This window comes from Copadichromis virginalis, linkage group LG13, assembly GCF_057382275.1.
Source record: "Copadichromis virginalis isolate Kocher_CV1m ecotype Utaka linkage group LG13, C_Virginalis_male_GT1.1, whole genome shotgun sequence".
In the NCBI taxonomy this organism is placed as follows: domain Eukaryota; kingdom Metazoa; phylum Chordata; class Actinopteri; order Cichliformes; family Cichlidae; genus Copadichromis; species Copadichromis virginalis.
In genome coordinates, this window is record NC_140630.1 from 512,618 (window position 1) to 533,705 (window position 21,088).

At 42.0% G+C, this 21,088-nt stretch overlaps 1 protein-coding gene across 1 annotated transcript; it reads left to right on the forward strand.

Moving 5' to 3' along the window:
- The first annotated feature begins 1,135 nt into the window (after positions 1 to 1,135).
- pitx3 (paired-like homeodomain 3) lies at positions 1,136 to 20,144 on the forward strand. The gene is made up of 4 exons (XM_085476775.1): positions 1,136 to 1,258; positions 7,056 to 7,173; positions 12,081 to 12,286; positions 18,721 to 20,144. Exons 2-4 carry the CDS (start codon positions 7,065 to 7,067, stop codon positions 19,291 to 19,293), a joined length of 888 nt encoding a protein of 295 aa, XP_085332901.1. The 5' UTR covers positions 1,136 to 1,258; positions 7,056 to 7,064; the 3' UTR covers positions 19,294 to 20,144.
- The last annotated feature ends 944 nt before the right edge of the window (positions 20,145 to 21,088 follow it).

The following is a 21,088-nucleotide window of genomic DNA, read 5'->3' on the forward strand; positions in this document are numbered from 1 at the left end:
AATCCAACTGATAACAACACTTTTTTCACATTTTAAACTATTAATTGTATTTCAATTTGTGTAAGCATGTAAACATGCAAATACATTTAATTTAATATTAAAATAATCAATAAAAATACAAAAGACTTGATGGAGTTTAAAGTTGATAGAATTGCATTAAAACTTAATTTGCCTTCCTGGAAACACATTTTTTTCTGTATTTTAATTATGAAAAATTTCAGTATTTGTACATGATGGTAAATTCCATTATTTCAGCTACCAGAATATTCAGTAGGTTTGTTCTTGTTGTTTTGATAGTGGCCATTCTGGAGGCTAATAACAGATTGTTGATTTTTGTTGTTGTTGATGTTTATGAAAATCATTTCTCTATAGTGGTGCTTCCTCTTTAAAAGTCCAGTGAATCCGTTGATTGGTATCAGCTGCATTAGTCACAGAATTCCAGGTTCACTGAACACGTGGTTAAATATGTTAAATTACGCCACATGTAGAGCTGCGTTTGAGTGTTGTCATTGTGAGCGCTGCTCTCAGAGACGCTCAGAAATACTTCCGAGCGTGGACAAGACTTCTTTTAAAACGTGCCGGTGAAGTGAAATCTTCCACAGGAAGCACAGATGCATTTCTTTTCTATTCAAGTAAATATTCGAGCTTATGTGACAGATCTATGTATTTCTGTGTCAAAGAAACTTCAGTGTAAACTAAACTGAAAATGATTAAATTCAATTTAAACTAAACTATTGTTCATTTTTCTGGTTGAATTTTAAAGCTATAAGTGCAGCTGTTCCCTACAAACAATGTGCAGGTAAATAATAACCAGAGTTGTGCAGTCAGGAAGAGATGGAGGGTGTTTGTAGACAGAGCCAATGGGAGTTCAGTGTTTGCGTGTGTTTGCACATCAGTGTGTCTGAGTGTGTGTGTGTGTGGGGGGGGGGTTCGCCTCTCCTCTCTGCAGTGGACCTGTCGCACACAATACTTAGCACCAGATCAACCCCTCCCATCCCCGCACCCCCTCCCGCCTCTTCCCTATACTCTGTGTGGGATCAAGTCTCACTCGTCCACAGCCTTCATGTCTGACAGTACCGAGGATAGAAGAAGAGGAGGAAGACAGAGAGTGACGGCAGACACATTCTTCTGAGGTTTGGACGCACCCGGGGAAGTTTTTGTCCATGTCACCAGCAGACCTGACGCCAGGACAGCCATCAGCCTGCAGCAGAGCTCTTTGCCCTTTCCACGGATTAATTTAACTAGCCTGGGATTCCATGTAAGTGAAACTGCCCAACTTTCCCCGCGCCCCTTCAGTAATTTTGTCTTTTTATTTTTCAGCTTTTCTTGGTGTGTTTGAAATCCAAGTAGATTTTTTTTCCTGTGCATTAAAGTTCGCAAGACGACCAAAGTAAAAATTGAGAGGCTTCGTTAACGTTCTTCTGTGGGACGATTTGCACTTTTCCAAAATACACACGTTGTTTGTTCTTGGACAGAGTCAGAAGAATAAACCGTGAATAGCGCTTGGAACGCAAATAAAATCCCGTCTGCGTTCCTCACGAGCAGATCACTGTGCTGATGAAAAGCGACCGTTTGATGCTTCAGTTAAATCACAGTGAATGTTAACTTTATACACGGCCGGCGTGACGTGCTTCGAGTAAATCCGACAATTCGCACTTGGTACAAGAGAGCGGTGCTGTTTGCTGCAGCGCTTCTCCGTGGGTAGGTGTTCGAGGCCTGTTTTTCTTTTACCTCTATTTTTGTAATAACCAGAAAGATGATCATCTCGAAACGTGTTCAAACGACGGCGTGACAATATTTGAAAATGTGAAAAATATTTGTGAATGTGAGGAAAACTGATGGGAGGCTGCAGAGGCCCGAGGAAACCCCACGAACCCGCGGACATACACGCGCGCGGATACTCACAAGCTTCACTCTGTATAATCACACTGAAGGGAATCTTCAAGGAAACAGCAGCAACAACAACAATATTAATAATGCTATTATTATTATTGTTATTATTATTATTATTATTGTTCCACAAAATAATTTTGTTTCATTCCTTTAAAATAACAAAAAAGGGAAAGAGCGTGAAACTGTCACTACAGAATAAACAGATCAAAATGTTCGATCACTATAAGCTCGCGCTGTTTATATTATTATTATTATTATTATTATTATTATTATTATTATTATTATTATTATTATTGTTATTATTATTATTATTATTGTTCCACAAAATAATTTTGTTTAATTCCTTTAAAATAATAAAAAAGGGAAAGAGCGTGAAACTGTCACTACAGAATAAACAGATCAAAATGTTCGATCACTATAAACTCAGAAGCTCGCGCTGCTCATATTATTATTTTTATTGTTATTATTATTATTGTTGTTGTTGTTATCATTATAAACATGAAAATCAAAGCGATTGTTCTTTTTTAAATTTATAAATGACCATCTTAGCGTTGCCCCTGCAGGCGTGTACTTTATAGCCTTTTTTGCATATGTTTTCAGATCCGGACATATGAAAATACTTACTTGAATTTGTTTAATCGAAGTTCACGTTTGGCCTCAGGGCACAATGGAAATATTTTACACCCAGCCGAGGGCCGAGGTGCTCCGCTGAGAGGCCAAGGTTCCAGCACAATGACTTATCAACATGTTTACATTACTTTTGTGATCTGTCGAAGTAATAATAACAATAACAACAACAACAACAACAACAATAATACTAATAATACTACTACTAATAATAACAATAATAATAACAACAATAATACTAATACTAATACTAATAATAATAATAATAATAATAATAATAATAATAATAATAATAATAATAATAATACAGACTTGGAGTTGACTGTCATTTGTGTTCCATCTAATAATAAGAAGCAGATCGCACACTGTTCAAACACAACCTTTAGTTATAAATGGACCCAGATTCACGCGCGGGACTTAACCCGGCCGTCTGTGAATAAAATCGCGAGTGTTTAGTATTCCCCTGCAGGTCTGAATTTCTGTTAACTAAAGTTGCTTCGCAGACTGAGCTGAATGGGTGAAATGCATTTTTTATCGGGCCTAATAAATTCTTGATGTGGAAACGCTCTGTACTGATCACTGTCGAGAGCTTCTATTGGCTCGCCCAACCAATTATTCCTCCGTGATTCTGCTGCAGGACTTCATCGGCCTCGCTCCCTCAATCATATGCAAATGGCTGTTATAGGAGGGCAGAAATTAACATCTACAAACATTGGACCGAAATTCCATCTGCCGCCTCTTAGGAGGAGGAGGCCCTTAATAAGTTCTCAGACAGCAAAGTGACACACATCTTAATCAACTCTTAATCCCAGGAATTAATTCTCAACGCGTTTATGAATAATTCCCGGGCTAATGCCTGCTGTCCGTGGAAATGCAAGCACGCCGCCGCGCGCACTGCCAGATGGACCGCCAGAACTGCAGAAATGAGAGGATTGCACTTTTTCACAAGTATTTATTGTATTATCGTCAGCAGATATATGCTTTGAGCTCGATTTCACCAGGCTGCTACTCATGCAAAGCGCTTCTGCTCATGCAAACTGTTGATTTGCGTTTACTTCCTAGCAGGACCCCCGCCCGCCTCCTCCAGATTACCCGTGTTTTAGGCTTTGTTTCAAAGCTGAGGTAGAGGTTCGAGTGTGCTCCAGGAAAGAGCCGCGGTCTGTGTTAGAAAGCAGAGGTAAGATCCGTGAAAAAGTCTGCTCAGCTCAGTGGTTCGGTCACGGGAGGCTGTGCGGTCAGTGATTAGTCACACTGTCAGCTGCTGAGGCCCGGCCTGCTCGTTAGCTCGGTGATAGTTTGTTGGACATACTGAGCAGGGAGGGAGGATGAGGGCTTTTGATTTTACAAATATAATCGAGCCCTTCATGAGAAAGTGTGTGTGAGTGCTGGTGGGTGGGGCTGTGGCACGTTGTTTTGGACAAAATGACTGGCTTGCATCACCCGCACTCGCCCTCACTGCCGAGCCAGCCGGCCTCTCGGGCCTCTCAGCACCACATTGACAGCAGGCCCCGCGTCCATCCAGCACTGCCACGGCGGATATAGTGCCCCAAACTAGCTCACTGTCATTTCTGGCCAAAATACCGGACCTTGCTGATACTAAACCTGGGCGGCTGTTGCTCTGTCGAGTCCATCGCCGTTTAAGTGGCGTCTGTGGAGGGCTGTTAGCTTTAAAACAGAGAAGTGGCTCAACAACAATCCAGCGCAAAGGTAAACATCCATTGATGGTCTGCTTTTCAAATGAAAAGAGTTCATTATCATATAAGCTGATTGCCTGAATTCATATCTTGTTGCAGTTTTTGCTGCTTTTGTTTGACTTTTACAGTGAAGCCTATAGATGGGCCTTGAATGTAAAAGTGTGTGTTTGTCGTTGTTAAGTCATCCCGTTAAAGAAAAGTTGGAAAATAAAACAGTAACTGATCTTTTTAACCCACCGTCCATGTCAGAGTCATTAATCCAAAGCACTGAGGTCTCGCCCCCCACCCCCGGGATCCAGCTGTAGCTTCCACGCAGTGCTCATTTTCCCGTCTGTTGTGAAATGTTGTCACCATTGTCACGGATGCTCAATAAAAAAAAGAGACTCAAGTCTTTTTTCTCTGAAGTGTAGCAAATGTTGGTGGTGATCACACGAACGTGCTTTTTAAAGGCTGAGAAACAGAAGTGGAAGAAAACGTTGATTCAGATGTGGCACATGTCGCACACCTTTCATCACAACATGTAGGTTGGCCTCAGCGCAGCATCACACCCGCTGACACGATGTGAAGAGGGAGCAGGAAGAAAATGCAGTTGTATGTTTTTGTGTGTTGTTGTGCCAAACAGCATTTGTTCTGTGAACGTTAGTGGAGGACATTTGCATTTGTCAGGCTGAGTTTGGCGTTGTGTGGTTCTTTCTGGGATTACATTTAGTATTCTTACTTGATTTTGTCTTATTAAGCTGACCTCTAAATATTAGGACTTTATGTCCTCTCTGTAGGAGTCTTTAGGTGTGTTTTGCATGGAGCTACAAATATTTGCATAGACTCTTTAGGGCATTTCTGCCAAGAGAAACGGATTAGAACAATAGAATAAAGACAAAACAAGAAAAACTCCATGTGGTCACTGGTTCTACCTCCCATATTTCAAGAGTAGAGTATAGATGAGTGACAAATTAAAAGAAAACCATTGCTACATGTTGAGCCACCACACACACCCAGATTTCTTCAGTGCTCCTTATTGTAAAGATGAAGCTCTCCTGGGAGCTGGAACTTCATCTTGCTCGTTTAGTGTTTGATAGTAGAGCGTAATGTCTGCCAAGCTGGTCTAAAATCTCCTGTGGGTGTTTAACTGACTCCAGATGGAGCGACTGTAATGACCATAACACGCGATTCAGATCATTTTCATCTGCATTAAGCATTAAGTGAGCCATCACATCATATGGATGGAGGCACGGTCCTCCTGGAAGAGACCAGTCCGGTCAGGATAACCATTTCATTTTGACAAAAAGGTCAGAACAACTTTGAGCCCTTTTCTCAAACTTCTTTTCAGGCCATTGCTTTTAATGAATTCCTACCATAAAACAGGGGATAGTGTTTAATCCATGTTAGCAGTGGGATGGTGGTCTTTGATGCAACACCGCAGTCCGAGCCCTCTGATTTAACTCTAGCAGAATGTCAGGCCTGGCATAGTGGCAAACAGAGGACAGGGAAACACATTCGTGATGGAGGGGCTGAGGAGAGGTGGGGGTCACAAATACCCGTTCGCCTGGAAATCTAAATGTGCTGCTTCTAAGTATAAAGCTTGTAACCACAACGTTAACTACACACAGACACTGGCAACATCAAACGGGGAGCAGCCGTATCATCTTTTTAAACCTCTGATGACATGGATTCGCTGACAGTAGCCTCAAGACCTGCTCTGAATTTTCACTCACTAACCGAACGTGGAAAATGCAAAGTCAATCAAAAAGACGAGTAAACATTGGCACCGTGCTGAGTTTAGGGTGGGTCTTTATCCCTTTGATTCCCTTTTCTTTGATTTGATTGAGTCCAGCACTTTGCAGCTGACAGTAACATCGATGAGCCTGCACTGATCCGCTCGCTTCAGGACCGTTTCTACTGGCTTCATTTCTGAACCAGCATTTTGTGATTAAACCAAATCCTATTTTCACCTCAAAGCCACAAATCATCCCATCGTTTTCTATAACTGCATTTTCAAAATCAGCTGCTTTCAGATTAATAAAACAGTGACCGACACTTGGAAATGTCATAGTGTGTTTTACAGCCAGACCTCTACAGCGCTCCCTGTGTATCCCAAAATAGAGCCAATTCAAGGCAGGTCTACTTATAGCTGCTTGTGTCAGCCTTCTATACAGGGGATCATAATCATAACCACAACCGAGTGTGAAAGGAAAGCTTGGAGAGAGAAGAGAGCATGTATCGACAAGTACAACAAATACACACAGACCCACATGAAACACTGTGATTCAGAGGGTGATACAAAGACGTCAGGTGATCCTCAGATGCAAAGATGATTGTATGCACATGATGAACCACACTGTGTGTTTGATTTGATGCACTTCAAGTCAGAGTATTTGATAATATTTTTGAATTTTTCACGATTATGAAAACTCAGTCCCTTCCTTTTTACATTAAAGAAAGGAGTTGTGCACAACACATGATGTTGGTAACATCAGTATTTTATCAGCTCTGTATGGATTATGGCAGCTGGACATGAGTCATAAATATAAAACTGGAGAAAACATGGATAAATGTTTGAACGGAGTCACGACTGTCCCTGCAGTAAGACAATATTAAAGAAGGATAATCATCTGAAATCAACACTGCAAACAATAAAGTAACAATATTACAAAATGATGAAAATGTTCTTGGAAATAAAATATTTAAAAAGGTAAAATCGTCTTTCTGTTGGTAGAATTGTAGATTTATCAGATGATAATTGTGGTCGCTGACCTTTAGGCCGCTGTTTCTTTCTTTATGCTGACTGCAGGTGGTGAAAAGTGTTCTGACCGTGTCTTTCGCTCCGTGTGTGTCTGTGTGCAGAGCCTGGTTATGGATTTTAACCTTCTGACGGACGGTGATCCCCGCAGCCCGGCGCTGTCGCTCTCAGACTCCGGGACCCCGCAGCATGACCCGGGATGTAAAGGCCTGGACCAGAGCGGTCAGTCTGATCTCTGTCTGACACATGACTGATGCACTGCGCAAATGTACGACTAAATGGTTTATTAGTTTACTCTAACAGCGAGATGATATTTCCGTGAAGATGACTGGAAAAGAAACTGGTGGTTTTCTGCTTTTTCTGCGGGCTGTTGTGTCTGCTGACCTCGAGTGTAATGTCATTTCAGAAGTGAAGAAAGGCTCGGAGTGTTGCGCTGCGAGTGGAATTACATTCTGAGCCTTTTTCATTTGCGGGTGATTTGTGTCGGCGCAGACTCTCTAGGCCCAAACTCAGGCCGATGATAAGCTCTAATCAAACGTCGCTCAATCCGACTTTGAATATGAAAATGAACCGCCGAACAATCAAACGTAATTCTCGCCGTGGACGCGCACCGGACCGGCGCCAGGATCGCGCGCTCTTTACAAGCGAGAAAACTGGAAAAGTTGCGGCCGTCGCCACATTTCTGTGTTTAATCACCAAAGCGACGAAGAACAGCTTCCCGTCAACTCTTCCGCCAATTTCTACGTGACCGTGAGACGGACGGACACCGAGAGGCGGCGGCTTCAGTTCCGTTCTTACAGAGAAACAAACTGTGTTTGATGAAGCTGCCACTCATCTTCGCTAAAATTAACCCACTGAAATTTTTATACGTTTCACAGACTTGCGTGACGTGACCGGTCGTACATAAGAATCATCGTCTCCGCTCTCTAAGGTCTGATCTGAACCCAGACACCCGTCTGCCAGTCCGTGTCAGTGCCGTGAGGCTGTGTGTTTATGTGTGTGTAACCCAATCTAATGGCTCCACTCCGCCACGAGATCCGTGGCACTAACAAACTGTCAAACACGCGCTATTCTAAAGAGAAATACGGCGCTCCCTCCGCAGCACCTGCTGTCGCCTTTTGTTCTCCTGCTTCTGTCACATTTCTCATCCAGTTAAAACTGCTTATTATTATAATAATAAATCAAAGAAAGCTTTTAGTTTGAAGGTAAAACTCAGTGTTTAAAGTTCAAAATCTAAATCACACAATTTATGAATTACAAGCCTTTACTCCACAATCAAAACCCAAAATAACTCTACTTCATAAACAATGAATACACTGATGCCAGGTCACTCATGGAAATGAGATTTTAATCTCAATGAGATTTTTTACCTGGATAAATAAAAGACTAATAATTATAATAATAATAACATTAAAGTCTGGTTTAAAGAAATTGTCTTTTGCAATAAAACATGTCATAACTTCCATTTACCAAACACACACACACACACACACAGGCTATTTTATATATATGCGTGTGTGTGTTACTTTCAGTTTAATGTTCACGTGATCATGAACAAAACATACAACCTTAAGCTCTGTTATTCTGGAGAATAGGTTGCCACACCTCACCACACCGAGCTGACGCCTATGCTGCAGGCGTAACTGAACGAGTGTGCGGTGCTACTGGACGCTTTCTCTCTGGATAAAAGGCTCCACTCCTGTAAAACCTGACTGGCTTCTGAAAGCTGGGATCTGGACTCGTCTACGTTTAGCAGCTCATGTCTTTTTCTTCTTTCTGTGAATGCATCTTGCTCTTTGTTTTTTTTCCCAGCTGTTGAAAAGTAATTTGGTTAAAAGCTTCTTGAAGTTGTTTTCCGTATTAAAATCTCAGAGAGGCTGACCTGGAAGGACTTTGTCATGTCGGCACATTATCAGTCCGATTGCTCCTATTGTCCGTCGCTGCATTACTCTAAAAGTCGCTGCCCTTTCGTCCGTATTGTGTTATAGATTCTGGCCTTAAGTGACAGCTTACCCAGTGTCAGTTTACTGCCAGATAGCAGCTTCAGCTTATTCATTTGGTCGGTGGTCCCTTGGAGCCTGCTTTTAAACCCTGCTGATCATTTTGAACTGCTCCCAGAGAGCTAAGCCCTCACCAAACAGAGCCCAACCTGCCCTCGTCACAAAAGCCTGATCCACAGGATTAACTGGCCAACTAATTTCACTTCTTTCTGTGAGGTCCTCAAATTGCAGGAGTCAGATCTGTCAGAGAGGAGGCCTGGCAGACATAACATGCAGTCCCTTAAACACTGCACTGGGGGCGAAATGCAATCACTCTGTTCTCCTGCACATCTCTGACCATAATGCACTGTTTGCAGGCATTCCCTGCAGGCAACACGATGTTACGTTCTGGGACAGAGCGATACCATCTGATGATTCTCTCACATTATTATCCAGTCAGTTTCAGCTGGTCTGGATAGTGCCGGAGCCATCCAGCATGAAAGGTGTCAGAAAAATGTTTCCAGTGTCTCTAGCTCTCTCCGAAGCCAGCAAAATCCCCATTTTGGGAAATCACTGTCCTACGGCATTCGGATGATTTCCCAGAAAAGAACCTGAGCGTTCAGTTTTTCTGGTGTCTATATTCAAACAAGTAGGACATGTTTATAAAATAATAAAGTACATTTCCTGTGGTTTTTCACTCTCAATCTTTTCTTAATGATTATTAATGGATGCTGGAAGCGCATCAAAAATACACAAGTTCAAATGCAGAGATGGTCATGGAAGTGATGCGTGGTTGCTGTGCGACAACCCAGCAGCAACCCTGAAACAGCAGCTGTACTGCTGAAGCTTTAGGATGCAGGAAACCCAAAACTCAGGCATAAACCGAACTGGGAACAGTAAGAACAGAAGCACACACAGCACAGCCTGGGTGTAAGGACACGACAAGGAACAGAGGAAAGGTAAGGGCGCAGAGAAAACACCTGGGGGACACAATCCACTAATGAGCCAAGAAAGCCAAAGCCCAGTGTGACACACATGGAAACAGGGACTATCAAAATAAAACAGGAAACGCACGAGCTCGGCATGGACAAAAAGGTAAACAAACAGACTTCTGGAGACGGATACACGTGAACAGACTAAATACAAGAGAAGTGACACAGGAGCAAGGGAACCCCGAGAGCACTTAACCAAACACAAAGTAAGACGTGGAAGTATGATAACAGAAGCACAGGCAAGGATGGCCTCTGTAATCACAACGTGGAACAGACTCTGAATGTCAGGAATACAAGTCCGAACAGAGCCGGGCCGCGGCACTCCTTATGTTCACGCACACTTCCAGAGAAACACTTTATTTTTATGATCCGGGGCAACAGGAAGAGCAGTTTGTAAATATCACAAAAAAGAAAACAACAACAAATAAAAACATTAACACTGCTTCTGCCAACTATTTAACACACAATATGACTATAACAAATATCACTGATGTTAACCTTCCTGCCTTCTTGGGACCTTTTTGTGCCACTGCTATGTGTTAAATGGCTGCCATTTCCACTGTGTTCAGTGGAATATAACCAAACTTGCCACAGGATAGTTTTTACCTGTCAATGTTAATATTCCAGTGTGAATTCCTTAAATCAGCCTAAAATGGCTGAGCAGCAGAAATCCCCACACCCATCACCCTGGGGACCATTTTCTGCCCATTGACTTCCATTATAAACGCTATTTTTCAACCCCAAATTATCATCATATGATTTTATTTTTTCTTCTTTTCTTGGATGTCAATGAAGACTCAGGGCCTTGAAGTTTAAATTTTTAAATTGCAAAGAAAATGCAAAATAAATAATGGCAGGTCAAAATGTATGTTGGTGCCAATCTTTGGTCCATCTAAAGGCCTACTTATAATGACAATCACATATTACTTCAACTGGTTTTTTGTGGAAATATTTAGTTTCGTTTTTTGGTTTTTGGGGCTTATAACACAGGGCGCTCATGTAATAACACTGGGATTTGAAGGGTTAAAACAACGAAAATATAATTAAAACTTTACATGAATATTTCAGGGAGAAGTAGTTTTACAAGGTTGGCTAATTTAAAGTGGAATAAAATATGGATATATGGTCTTTTTATGGCGTGGCTGAGAATGGTCCCTAGGGTGATGGGTGTGAGTTTTTTAAAGGATGGCAGGAGGGTTAAAGTCTGTTTCTGTGTTACTCGGACGTTAGCTTGCATGTTAGTTTTGTGACATTACTTAAAGTGAAAACACTTCAGATTTATCTACATAAAACCACTTTGTTTCCTAATTTATACAAATTTAAAATTTGCACGTTAATTTGCACATGTTAACTTTACTGCATAACAAAACTGGATCTGTTTGCACTGGTATAATGGTTAAATGGGTCCAGTCAGATGGGTGCTTGAAGCCTGACTCCTCCTGTAGCCTCTCACTCAGTGTTTGAGTATTAGAGAGTACTTAGACATGGATGTAGGAGGGACATGACTGTATGTATGACTGGATGACCTTTACTTGAAAGGTACCATGTGACCACCATTTACCAGTTATAAATGAGATGACTGTGGGTATAAAATGAAAACCATTTGTTAACTTCCTGAGTACGAGTCAGAAAAGCATAGATGCTGAATGAACTGAGAAACCAGCAAACACTCTTGTTTTCATGTATTTTACTTAAAGGTTACAGTCAATAAATGTTTTATACATATTTACACATTTCTGTTATTTGAGAAACGAGTTCCTCCTTGTAGGTGTGGTGCTGATTACAGTGATGTACAGCAGGTGTAGTTGGTGTTAAATGACTTCTTATGGATTTGTTGATTAATGCTGATCAGTTTTATTGGCCTTTATTACTTACAGCGAACATATGACAGAAATCTGAGTCACTGTGTCCACAGCTGCTTTCATGTGGTCTTGAGTAGAGTACAGTTATGACTGTGAGCTGATTTGCATCGTCAGCCACGGCAACATGCAGTTATATGCATGTTTCTTCCTTTTAAAAAACGGGTATGTTTAATTCTAATCATTACTGTACAGTCATGTATGAACCTTCACGACCAGCCGTTTGATAGTCTATAGAGTCGTTGCTGTCACTTCCTCCTTGTGTCTCATGCAATGTGTTATACCCTGTGTGTCTGTAGACACAGAGAAATCCCAGCAGAACCAGCTGGACGAGTCCAGCGCCGAGGACGGCTCTCTGAAGAAGAAGCAGCGGCGGCAGAGAACACACTTCACTAGCCAGCAGCTGCAGGAACTGGAGGCCACCTTTCAGAGGAACCGCTACCCTGACATGAGCACCAGAGAGGAGATTGCAGTATGGACCAACCTCACCGAGGCTCGGGTCAGGGTGGGTACATGCTGTCATGGTGGGGAGAGGGAAGCCCTGACTGTATTTTGTTCCAGTATAGGTGACAAGGCTGCACAACATGTTTCCAAGCATTTCCCTGCATTAACGTTTGGTGGCCTTTGACTGTGTCCCCCAAGTGTGCAAACTTATTAACTGTGACCTCTGCAAACCACAACTTTAGTGCCATTGTCAAGCTTGGCAAAGTTAAACCTGCTACTTCTAAGTGTGCGTTCACAGTGACTGCAGCACTGCGTGAAAAATCGTGATCTCCTTAATTTGAATGGCGTCAGCCTGCACAGGAGAAGGCAGAGTGCAGAGCTCAGGCAAATAAGATGCAGACGTCTCCTCACAACATGTTGTTGTCCAGCAAGTCTATGAGCCAGTCCCACAGATGAGTCTGTGATGGGCTACTGTTCATAAACAATAGTGACAAATGGACTCTGACATATTACTCTGCTTTTACTTCAGGGTGGAATTATTCTTATTCTAATTTCATCAAGTGAAACGAGCCTTTTTAGCTTTGTTGGCTCTTCAGAGTTTGAACCAACTTTCTTCTGATTGGCTGCAGGTGGGAAGGTTTGTGTGCACACAGCACGAGCTGAAAGGACCACATCAGAAATATCTCCCTCACTTTGTGCACCTCCAAAAATTCAAAGGCAGAAAAGTGTCTTTGCAATCTGGGGGGTTTAATCCTGTCGGATCTTCATCTGCTCAGGAAAACCTTTTACTCTGTAATACTGATTGTAATCTTTAAAATTTATGTTCATCTGTAAAGCTGGGGCAGAATTCATGATTTTAGCACAACTCAAGAACGGGATACGTCAGTCTTCTGTGTGCACCGTGCTATTCAATGTTGAAATATGTCATTAACAAATCTGCCCCCATGGATGTGACTCCATGTAATTAGCTGGGTAAAACATTTTGTTCCCTTCACCAAAGCGTGAGTTTGGACAATAAACCTAAATGTTAGGACGTGGCCACACCCACTGGTTTGGTCATTGTAGCTATATGAAGCAGGAGGACACACATTGTGATGGATGACAATACAATCGCTGGCCTGCCTGACAAGTAATGGATCAAATTAATGTTGGCTGTAGGAAAGGTCACATAGCACGCACGCTCGGCTGATATTTGGAAAGGACAATAGAGCGCACATCGTGTCGTTCCTAACGTCCATCGGTGGAATCTAAAAACTCTCGATGCGGACCGTTGAAGCAGATTCCTCCATGTTCCAAAGAGTTCATCTGTCAGTGTGATTCGTGTGATTTGTCAGGGAGCTATTGTTAAACATCAAAGCTGGCTGTGCTGTGCCAGTTTTTACTTAAAGTGACTTTAAAGCGAGGCAATGACAGTCATGTTTCCAACTAAAACATGTATTTCAGGATGTTGTGCGTGTGGGAACAATCACTGTGGATCCGAAACAAAGTGGTTTTGTGGCACAACCTGCCCCCGGTGTGCGGTAACCATCCAGTGTAGTTGTAGGATCTGGTTTTGTGTGCAAAGTTCACCGTAGCAATCACAGTTAGTTTAAATATGTCTGTGAAGGTTCTCAGTCATCACAGTCTAAGGAGCCCGGAAAGAAAAAAAGAGTCTGGACTTGTTTGAGTTACTCATAGTGCAGCTTACAGAGCGCTAAAACATTTCATCTGTAAATGTTCACACAAAACAAAAGTTTGATTTTGTTGCCTTTCAAAGTAAGTTTGAGAACTTCTATGTGCTTCATTCTTGTGCAATGAGGCTCTCCTCTCTGCAGGATGAGGAAAATGGTTGACTCTTTAAAAATGTGCGGTCACATGACCCACTTCCTCTATGGTTTCGTAGAAACAGGGCGTGGCACAGATCACCCCACTGTTGATAAGACGGATTCTTGGGTAAAGAGCGAACTGATCATAAAGAACTTCTACGTGATGCATTATTGGTTTTCATTTCATTTTGGATCAGCGTGATCTACACTGACTGTATGTTGAACTGAACGCTGACATCAGCAGATTAGCAGACTCATATTTTTGGATTTGAAATGTGAAATACACCCCATGAAATACACTCCGCATCAGGGCGTGGCCGGCCTTACACTTTCATGTTCTTGTCATGGCTTTGTGTCAGTCTTAAATTAAAAATTATAATCAAATGTTCAGAGACTCGGACAAATCCAAGGTTGGTTTCAGTGCAGGAGATTTAAATTGACTGTCGGTGGCATATTCAGCGGCAGGTAAGTGGGACTTTAGTCGGGGCGTGCGGTAAATCAGTGCTGATAATGATGCTGGATGAGAAACGTTTGTACAACTCAGTGAATGTTGGTGGATGGCAGCACATTTTGTAAAGACATCCAAAGTATTAGATGTAATGATGATGTAAAGTGCTACATGCCAGTACTCGCCTTAAATCTATTGCAAACATTGTTGATTCCTGGTCTAAGGAGAGTTAAAACCTAACAGATAAATGAAGCTTTTAACCTGCTTGTGTGGCTTAATAGAGTCGAGGTCTCAGAGGTCAGCACGTTTGGTCTCTTACTCTAAAGATGAGACTAAATTGAATAAACAGCTCCCAACAGTCAGGAGTGCTCTGGGTTTGCTAAACCTGTAAACTAAAGCTGGCAGTTGTTGAGCGGGTTGCTGTGAAACCTGATTATTGTTTGGTAGGTTTGGCTTTCTGACAGCTCGGGTCAGTCAGGTGACGCACTAAAGACGGGCCCAGTCTCTGCACTGGTAGATGTGTCAACAGACGAAACTGGGTCAGAGTTTCTGTGGTGACTATTTTTCAGGCACAGACAAAAAGTAACAAAGTGGAGTACGGTAACCAGTCCATCTCATCAAATGTGTCTCACTGTGGTTTCAGAGGGATCGTTGGATTTGTGTATTTATTTCAGCAAAAGACGCATAAAAGTGAAAAAAACCTCTCTCAGAAACCTTCAAACAGCATTGCAGACGACTCTCACAAGCTTGTCCTGACACTTCTCTGTTACTGTAGGATCGGGTGATGCACAGCATGCACCAACACAGAGGTTCAGGAGGATTAAAGCAGCAGAAAACGTGAATATGACAGACATGTGGTTCTGAACAGATCACCAGGAAGCAAATATAAAGTGTTTTTCACAGACATGTAGTCACAAAGCGCTGTGCATCACAAATGAAAACGACAGGAATAATGACAATAAACTCACAGGAAATACAGTTAATAAGATAAAAAAAACAAAACAAGGAAAAATACAGAAAAAAATAAATTCAAACAAAACAGAATAAAGAAACAAAAATGTTTGTAAGGACTTTGAGTCCATAGAGTCAGCTGAACAAAGTCTTTGTGCTGAAAAGCTCCGTCACCCCGAGCTTCAAGGGTAGACCGCCCGCAGGGGCGAGACGGGAATTAAAATATATATTTATATATATGTAAAATAATTTAAAAATGACTTCTAAAATCTGCAGGAAGCCAGTGTAAAGAGTATAAAATAAGAGCACTGAAGCACATTACTGATCTGGCAGTGGTATTTTCTATAGCTTGGAGATGTGACAGAGAAGTGGCTGAGTGGAGCGTCACAGTCATCTGTGCACGATATCAGAAATATATGTACAATTTTCTCCGGTTCAGCCGAGGAAACTCGAGCTCACAGTTTAGTGTTGCTTAATGAAAGAAACGGGGATGTGAAATAGCGTTTACATGTCAATCAGAGTGAATCAGATATTACACCAAGTATTTATATGGATGGTGGAGTGTGTCAAACACCATTGTTCTGCAAAGTTTGTCCAGAAATGTAGCTACAGAAGAACTCCTCTCATTTTGAAAAACCCTAGATTTGAATTTTCCACTAAAGCTTTAATCCGATATATATCCTCCAAATATAGGGCCATAAAAGCACCAATGTGACGCTTGCCCTTCCCTGACATTTCTTTCATTGAGATTTCGCAATTCAAATAAGTGAATTATGAGTTTTAATAAGCCTTTCCTAATATGACTGTTTGACAGTACACTTACTGTCTGTGATCATCACGTATTTCAGAGACTGTGGGTTCGTGCGCACACAATATTACTGAGTATTTGACAGAGAGTTATGGTTAAGAGACAGTTTCTAACTTTCTTGGTCCTTCGCTTTTGTCTTTGTTATTGAAATAAAATTATGAGTGAAACTGTTAGACGTCAACTTTCAGATAAATTACATCTTCCTGTCTGTGGCATTTCATGCTGTGTGTTTCTCTACAGTTTAACCTTTTCTACCCTCAACATTACCTGTTGGCTCTGTCATTGCAAATGAACTTTCATGTAACTTCCACAAAACAATAAAAAACAAAAAGAATAAAAGTTTTTTAATTAGAGCTAGTCTTAATTTGATGTAGCAGCTAAAATAAGTATTAAAATGTTACCAGTTTTCTAAGTAAATATATTTGTAAATGTGATACAACAACACATATAAAAGGTGTCACACAAGGAACATCTCATGATCTCAAGACCTCTGCAGCCTCACTGCTGCAAAACATACTGATGGTGTTGGTTAAAGAAGAAAGGACTGAAGGTGCCAGCGAGCACTGTTGGGGCCATAATCACCATAACCACGTTTATAATGACACAAATTGCCAGATATTTATGAAACTATTCTTTTTAGTGAGATATAGCCTTCATGCTGTTCTTTAAACCAAAATATGTTATGGAAATATGAGCATGCTGTGCAGCACTGAGAAAGCTTACATGCTGGAGTTGTAACAATGTTTGAAAAATCTCAAAATAAAATATATATGAACTTATATTTGTATGATTATACAAACTACGATTCTGAGCCCAGTGCAGAATTGTCAGGTATAGTGTTCCCACAGTGTTCACATAGTGTTACCACAGTGTTCCCACAGTGTTCCCACAGTGTTCCCACAGTGTTCCCATAGTGTTCCCACAGTGTTCCCATAGTGTTCCCACAGTGTTCCCAGTGTTTCCACAGTGTTCACATAGTGTTCCCACAGTGTTCCCACAGTGTTCCCATAGTGTTCCCACAGTGTTCCCACAGTGTTTCCACAGTGTTCACATAGTGTTCCCACAGTGTTCACATAGTGTTCCCACAGTGTTCCCAGTGTTTCCATAGTGTTCCCACAGTGTTCCCATAGTGTTCCCACAGTGTTCCCATAGTGTTCCCACAGTGTTCCCACAGTGTTTCCACAGTGTTCACATAGTGTTCCCACAGTGTTCACATAGTGTTCCCACAGTGTTCCCACAGTGTTCCCAGTGTTCCCACAGTGTTTCCACAGTGTTCACATAGTGTTCCCACAGTGTTCCCACAGTGTTCCCAGTGTTCCCACAGTGTTTCCACAGTGTTCACATAGTGTTCCCACAGTGTTCCCACAGTGTTTCCACAGTGTTCCCACAGTGTTCCCATAGTGTTCCCACAGTGTTCCCATAGTGTTCCCACAGTGTTCCCAGTGTTTCCACAGTGTTCCCATAGTGTTCCCACAGTGTTCCCAGTGTTTCCACAGTGTTCCCATAGTGTTCCCACAGTGTTCCCATAGTGTTCCCACAGTGTTCCCAGTGTTTCCACAGTGTTCACATAGTGTTCCCATAGTGTTCCCGCAGTGTTCCCATAGTGTTCACATAGTGTTTCCACAGTGTTCCCACAGTGTTTCCACAGTGTTCACATAGTGTTCCCACAGTGTTCCCACAGTGTTTCCACAGTGTTCACATAGTGTTCCCACAGTGTTCCCACAGTGTTCCCACAGTGTTCCCATAGTGTTCCCACAGTGTTCCCACAGTGTTCCCACAGTGTTCCCAGTGTTTCCACAGTGTTCACATAGTGTTCCCATAGTGTTCCCGCAGTGTTCCCACAGTGTTCCCGCAGTGTTCCCACAGTGTTCCCACAGTGTTCCCACAGTGTTCCCAGTGTTTCCACAGTGTTCACATAGTGTTCCCATAGTGTTCCCGCAGTGTTCCCACAGTGTTCCCACAGTGTTCCCACAGTGTTCCCATGGTGTTCCCACAGTGTTCCCTTCCAAACTGGCAGATGTACAAACATCCAGAATGACCACACAGTGATATCTGTGAGTTAGGAGATGCTGAGCATTGTGTATTGTCCTAATTATGATGAGTTATGTATACCTGTGTTTAATGGAATTGTCTGGGTTTATTAATGACGACAGAATAAAACAGTGTTTTGGGGTTACAATACATATACGTATATGTATGTTTTTATAGATGTTCCAAAAATGTAACAAATACAGACAAAATGTAAGGTTTTCTTCTGAAAAGAAGGCAGCTGTAACGATTCACTGTCTGAGCTTGTTTGTCTAACTGAAGGATTTAAACCAGGAAAGTGAAGCCAAAAAAGAGAATTCAGAACATGTCCAGCTGTGTTTGTGAAAAAAGAACGTTTTGGATGCCAAAACAATGTTCTTATGCCTCACACTGACCTGTTCATACACACACTGTATGAACTGTAACATATAACTAGCTATTTTTGTGCGTCCTAGGTATGGTTCAAGAACCGGCGTGCCAAGTGGAGAAAGCGCGAGAGGAACCAGCAGGCAGAGTTATGCAAAAATGGCTTCGGTGCCCAATTCAATGGACTCATGCAGCCCTATGATGACATGTACACGGGTTATTCCTACAACAACTGGGCCACCAAGAGCCTAGCAGCAAGCAGCCCACTCTCTGCCAAGAGCTTCCCATTCTTTAACTCAATGAATGTAAGCCCCCTGTCATCCCAGCCCATGTTCTCCCCACCAAGCACCATCCCCTCCATGAACATGGCCTCTAGCATGGTGCCCACAGCAGTAGCTGGAGTTCCTGCTACGAGCCTCAACAACCTGGGCAATCTCAACAACCTCAACAGTCCCTCAGCACTCAACTCGGTAGCAGTGACCGCAGCCACCTGCCCCTACGCCACCACAGCCAGTCCCTACATGTACAGAGACACCTGTAACTCCAGTCTGGCCAGCCTGCGGCTCAAGGCCAAGCAGCACACCAATTTCGCCTATCCAGCAGTGCAGAACCCCGTGTCCAACTTGAGCCCCTGTCAATATGCTGTGGACCGGCCAGTATGAACTAGAAACTCTGACTCAGTCAACCAGCTGTAAACTCACTGCTACCCCACTTCACATCTCCTTAGTTTCATCTGTAACGTGGCCGATGCACAGCAGACTGCCAGCTTGTGTGTTCATGGTACACAATAAGAGTTATCTCCACAACTGACACAACAAATAGACGTGTTCAGATGGACCACTGCGCTTTGTCGCTGAACTGACCAACTGCTTCAAATGATTTTTAAATATTATTGTTCCTTTTCATTTTTGCCTTCTTTTGAACTGCATGATTAGAATAAATGTAGAAACCAAGGCTAAAGAAAACAAAGATGCTGCAACTGGACTGCTGCTGGCCCACAAAACCCTTTGAGCTGCAGTCTTCGCTGCAAAGACAACTGGAAGATGTATATAGTTGAATTTTTCTGTTTGTTTTGTATGTGAAAAATATATCAAATGTAGTACGGATGACAGGAGCATGTTCTACAAATACAAAGGCCTAGTTTGATGTTCTATGAGCACATTCTTTAAGAACTTTATTGTGAATTCCTCGACCGTTGAAGGATCATAGGTCAAAGGTCGGCTTGGAGAGGTGACAGGTTAGTCCTGAAATACGAGCACAACCTCGAATTTAAACAAACAAACACACACACATGCACCAGAATGAGCAAGAAGTTTCAAGTAAATATAAAAAGCCATTGAGTATATAGATTTGTGTGGTGTTATACAAAGAAAGTCCATGACTGTAAACATGTATGTAAGAGTGCAGTTGTTATAACAAAAAACCAAACAAAAAACAAGCGAGCTTTCTTCCTGGTGTAGCCTGCTTTGTCTCATTCATGAACCAATTAAAGGATCCGATTCTATGAACCGTGGAGAGCATCTATCACTCCGTTTCTCTCATTTCAAAGACGTGACACGAACTAAAACATGCTGTTCTCAAAGCAATGTGCATGATGTGATGGAAACAGACTCACCTCAGCAGCAAGTAGCAGGCTGGAAGAGAGTTCGATGGGAAATAGTGCTCACTGATATGTTTGACCTACAGTGTGAGTGGTGCCCACAGGAGATCCAGTAACGCTGAGAGAATTCACAGAGACGCTGCCAGCATTATATAAAGGCTTTGAGGAGCAGGGTGTCCCAGCAAAGTCAGAAACAAGGAGTTTGCATCAACATTTCCACTGCTGTTCCCTTTATCGGACTCATTCAGCTTTAAACCACAGGGTGACTTTATCTCGAGTGGGTTTTAACACTGAAGCACTGTGAAACTCCCAGAATTAATATGGAGAGTATGAAGAAAATGAAGACACTTAAAAAAAATCATTTTATATAAAAATTAAACAAAAATCTTAATATTCCTTTGATTATGGACCGTGAGGCAAATACAGAGTTTAAAGAAAAATCTCTATGAATATGTTTAGATCTTCTAACACAATTTTCAGCATGTTTTTGTGACACAAAGTCAGAAGCCATAAACAAAAAGCAACAATCAAATGCCACACGTTTACAGTAGGAGCCTTTTACCTTTTCAGTGCTTTTCTCTCCATCACTTTTAAGACAGTTTTTACTCAGAAGACTTACCAGATGAGCGTGCTTTGGAACAATGGAGAAGAAGATTTAATGTGAAGCATCGTGGATGTTTGAAGCTTGTTACCAGCTCACGGTTAAGCTAAATCAAGCCTCAGAGACCAGGGTGGGGCTGGAAAACAAGATGTTAGAGGGGCAAATATTTCTTCTTATCCATATTTAAACACTTATTGAATTACCAATGGCTGAACTTAATGCACGCGTTCTTTGTTTCTCTATTGATTTATTTCTA

Coding starts and splice junctions, on each gene's coding strand:
- pitx3 (XM_085476775.1), top strand. CDS start 7,065: ATGGATTTTAACCTTCTGACGGACGGTGATCCCCGCAGCCCGGCGCTG. Junction 7,174..12,080: donor TAAAGGCCTGGACCAGAGCG/GTCAGTCTGATC, acceptor GTGTGTCTGTAG/ACACAGAGAAATCCCAGCAG. Junction 12,287..18,720: donor TCACCGAGGCTCGGGTCAGG/GTGGGTACATGC, acceptor TGTGCGTCCTAG/GTATGGTTCAAGAACCGGCG.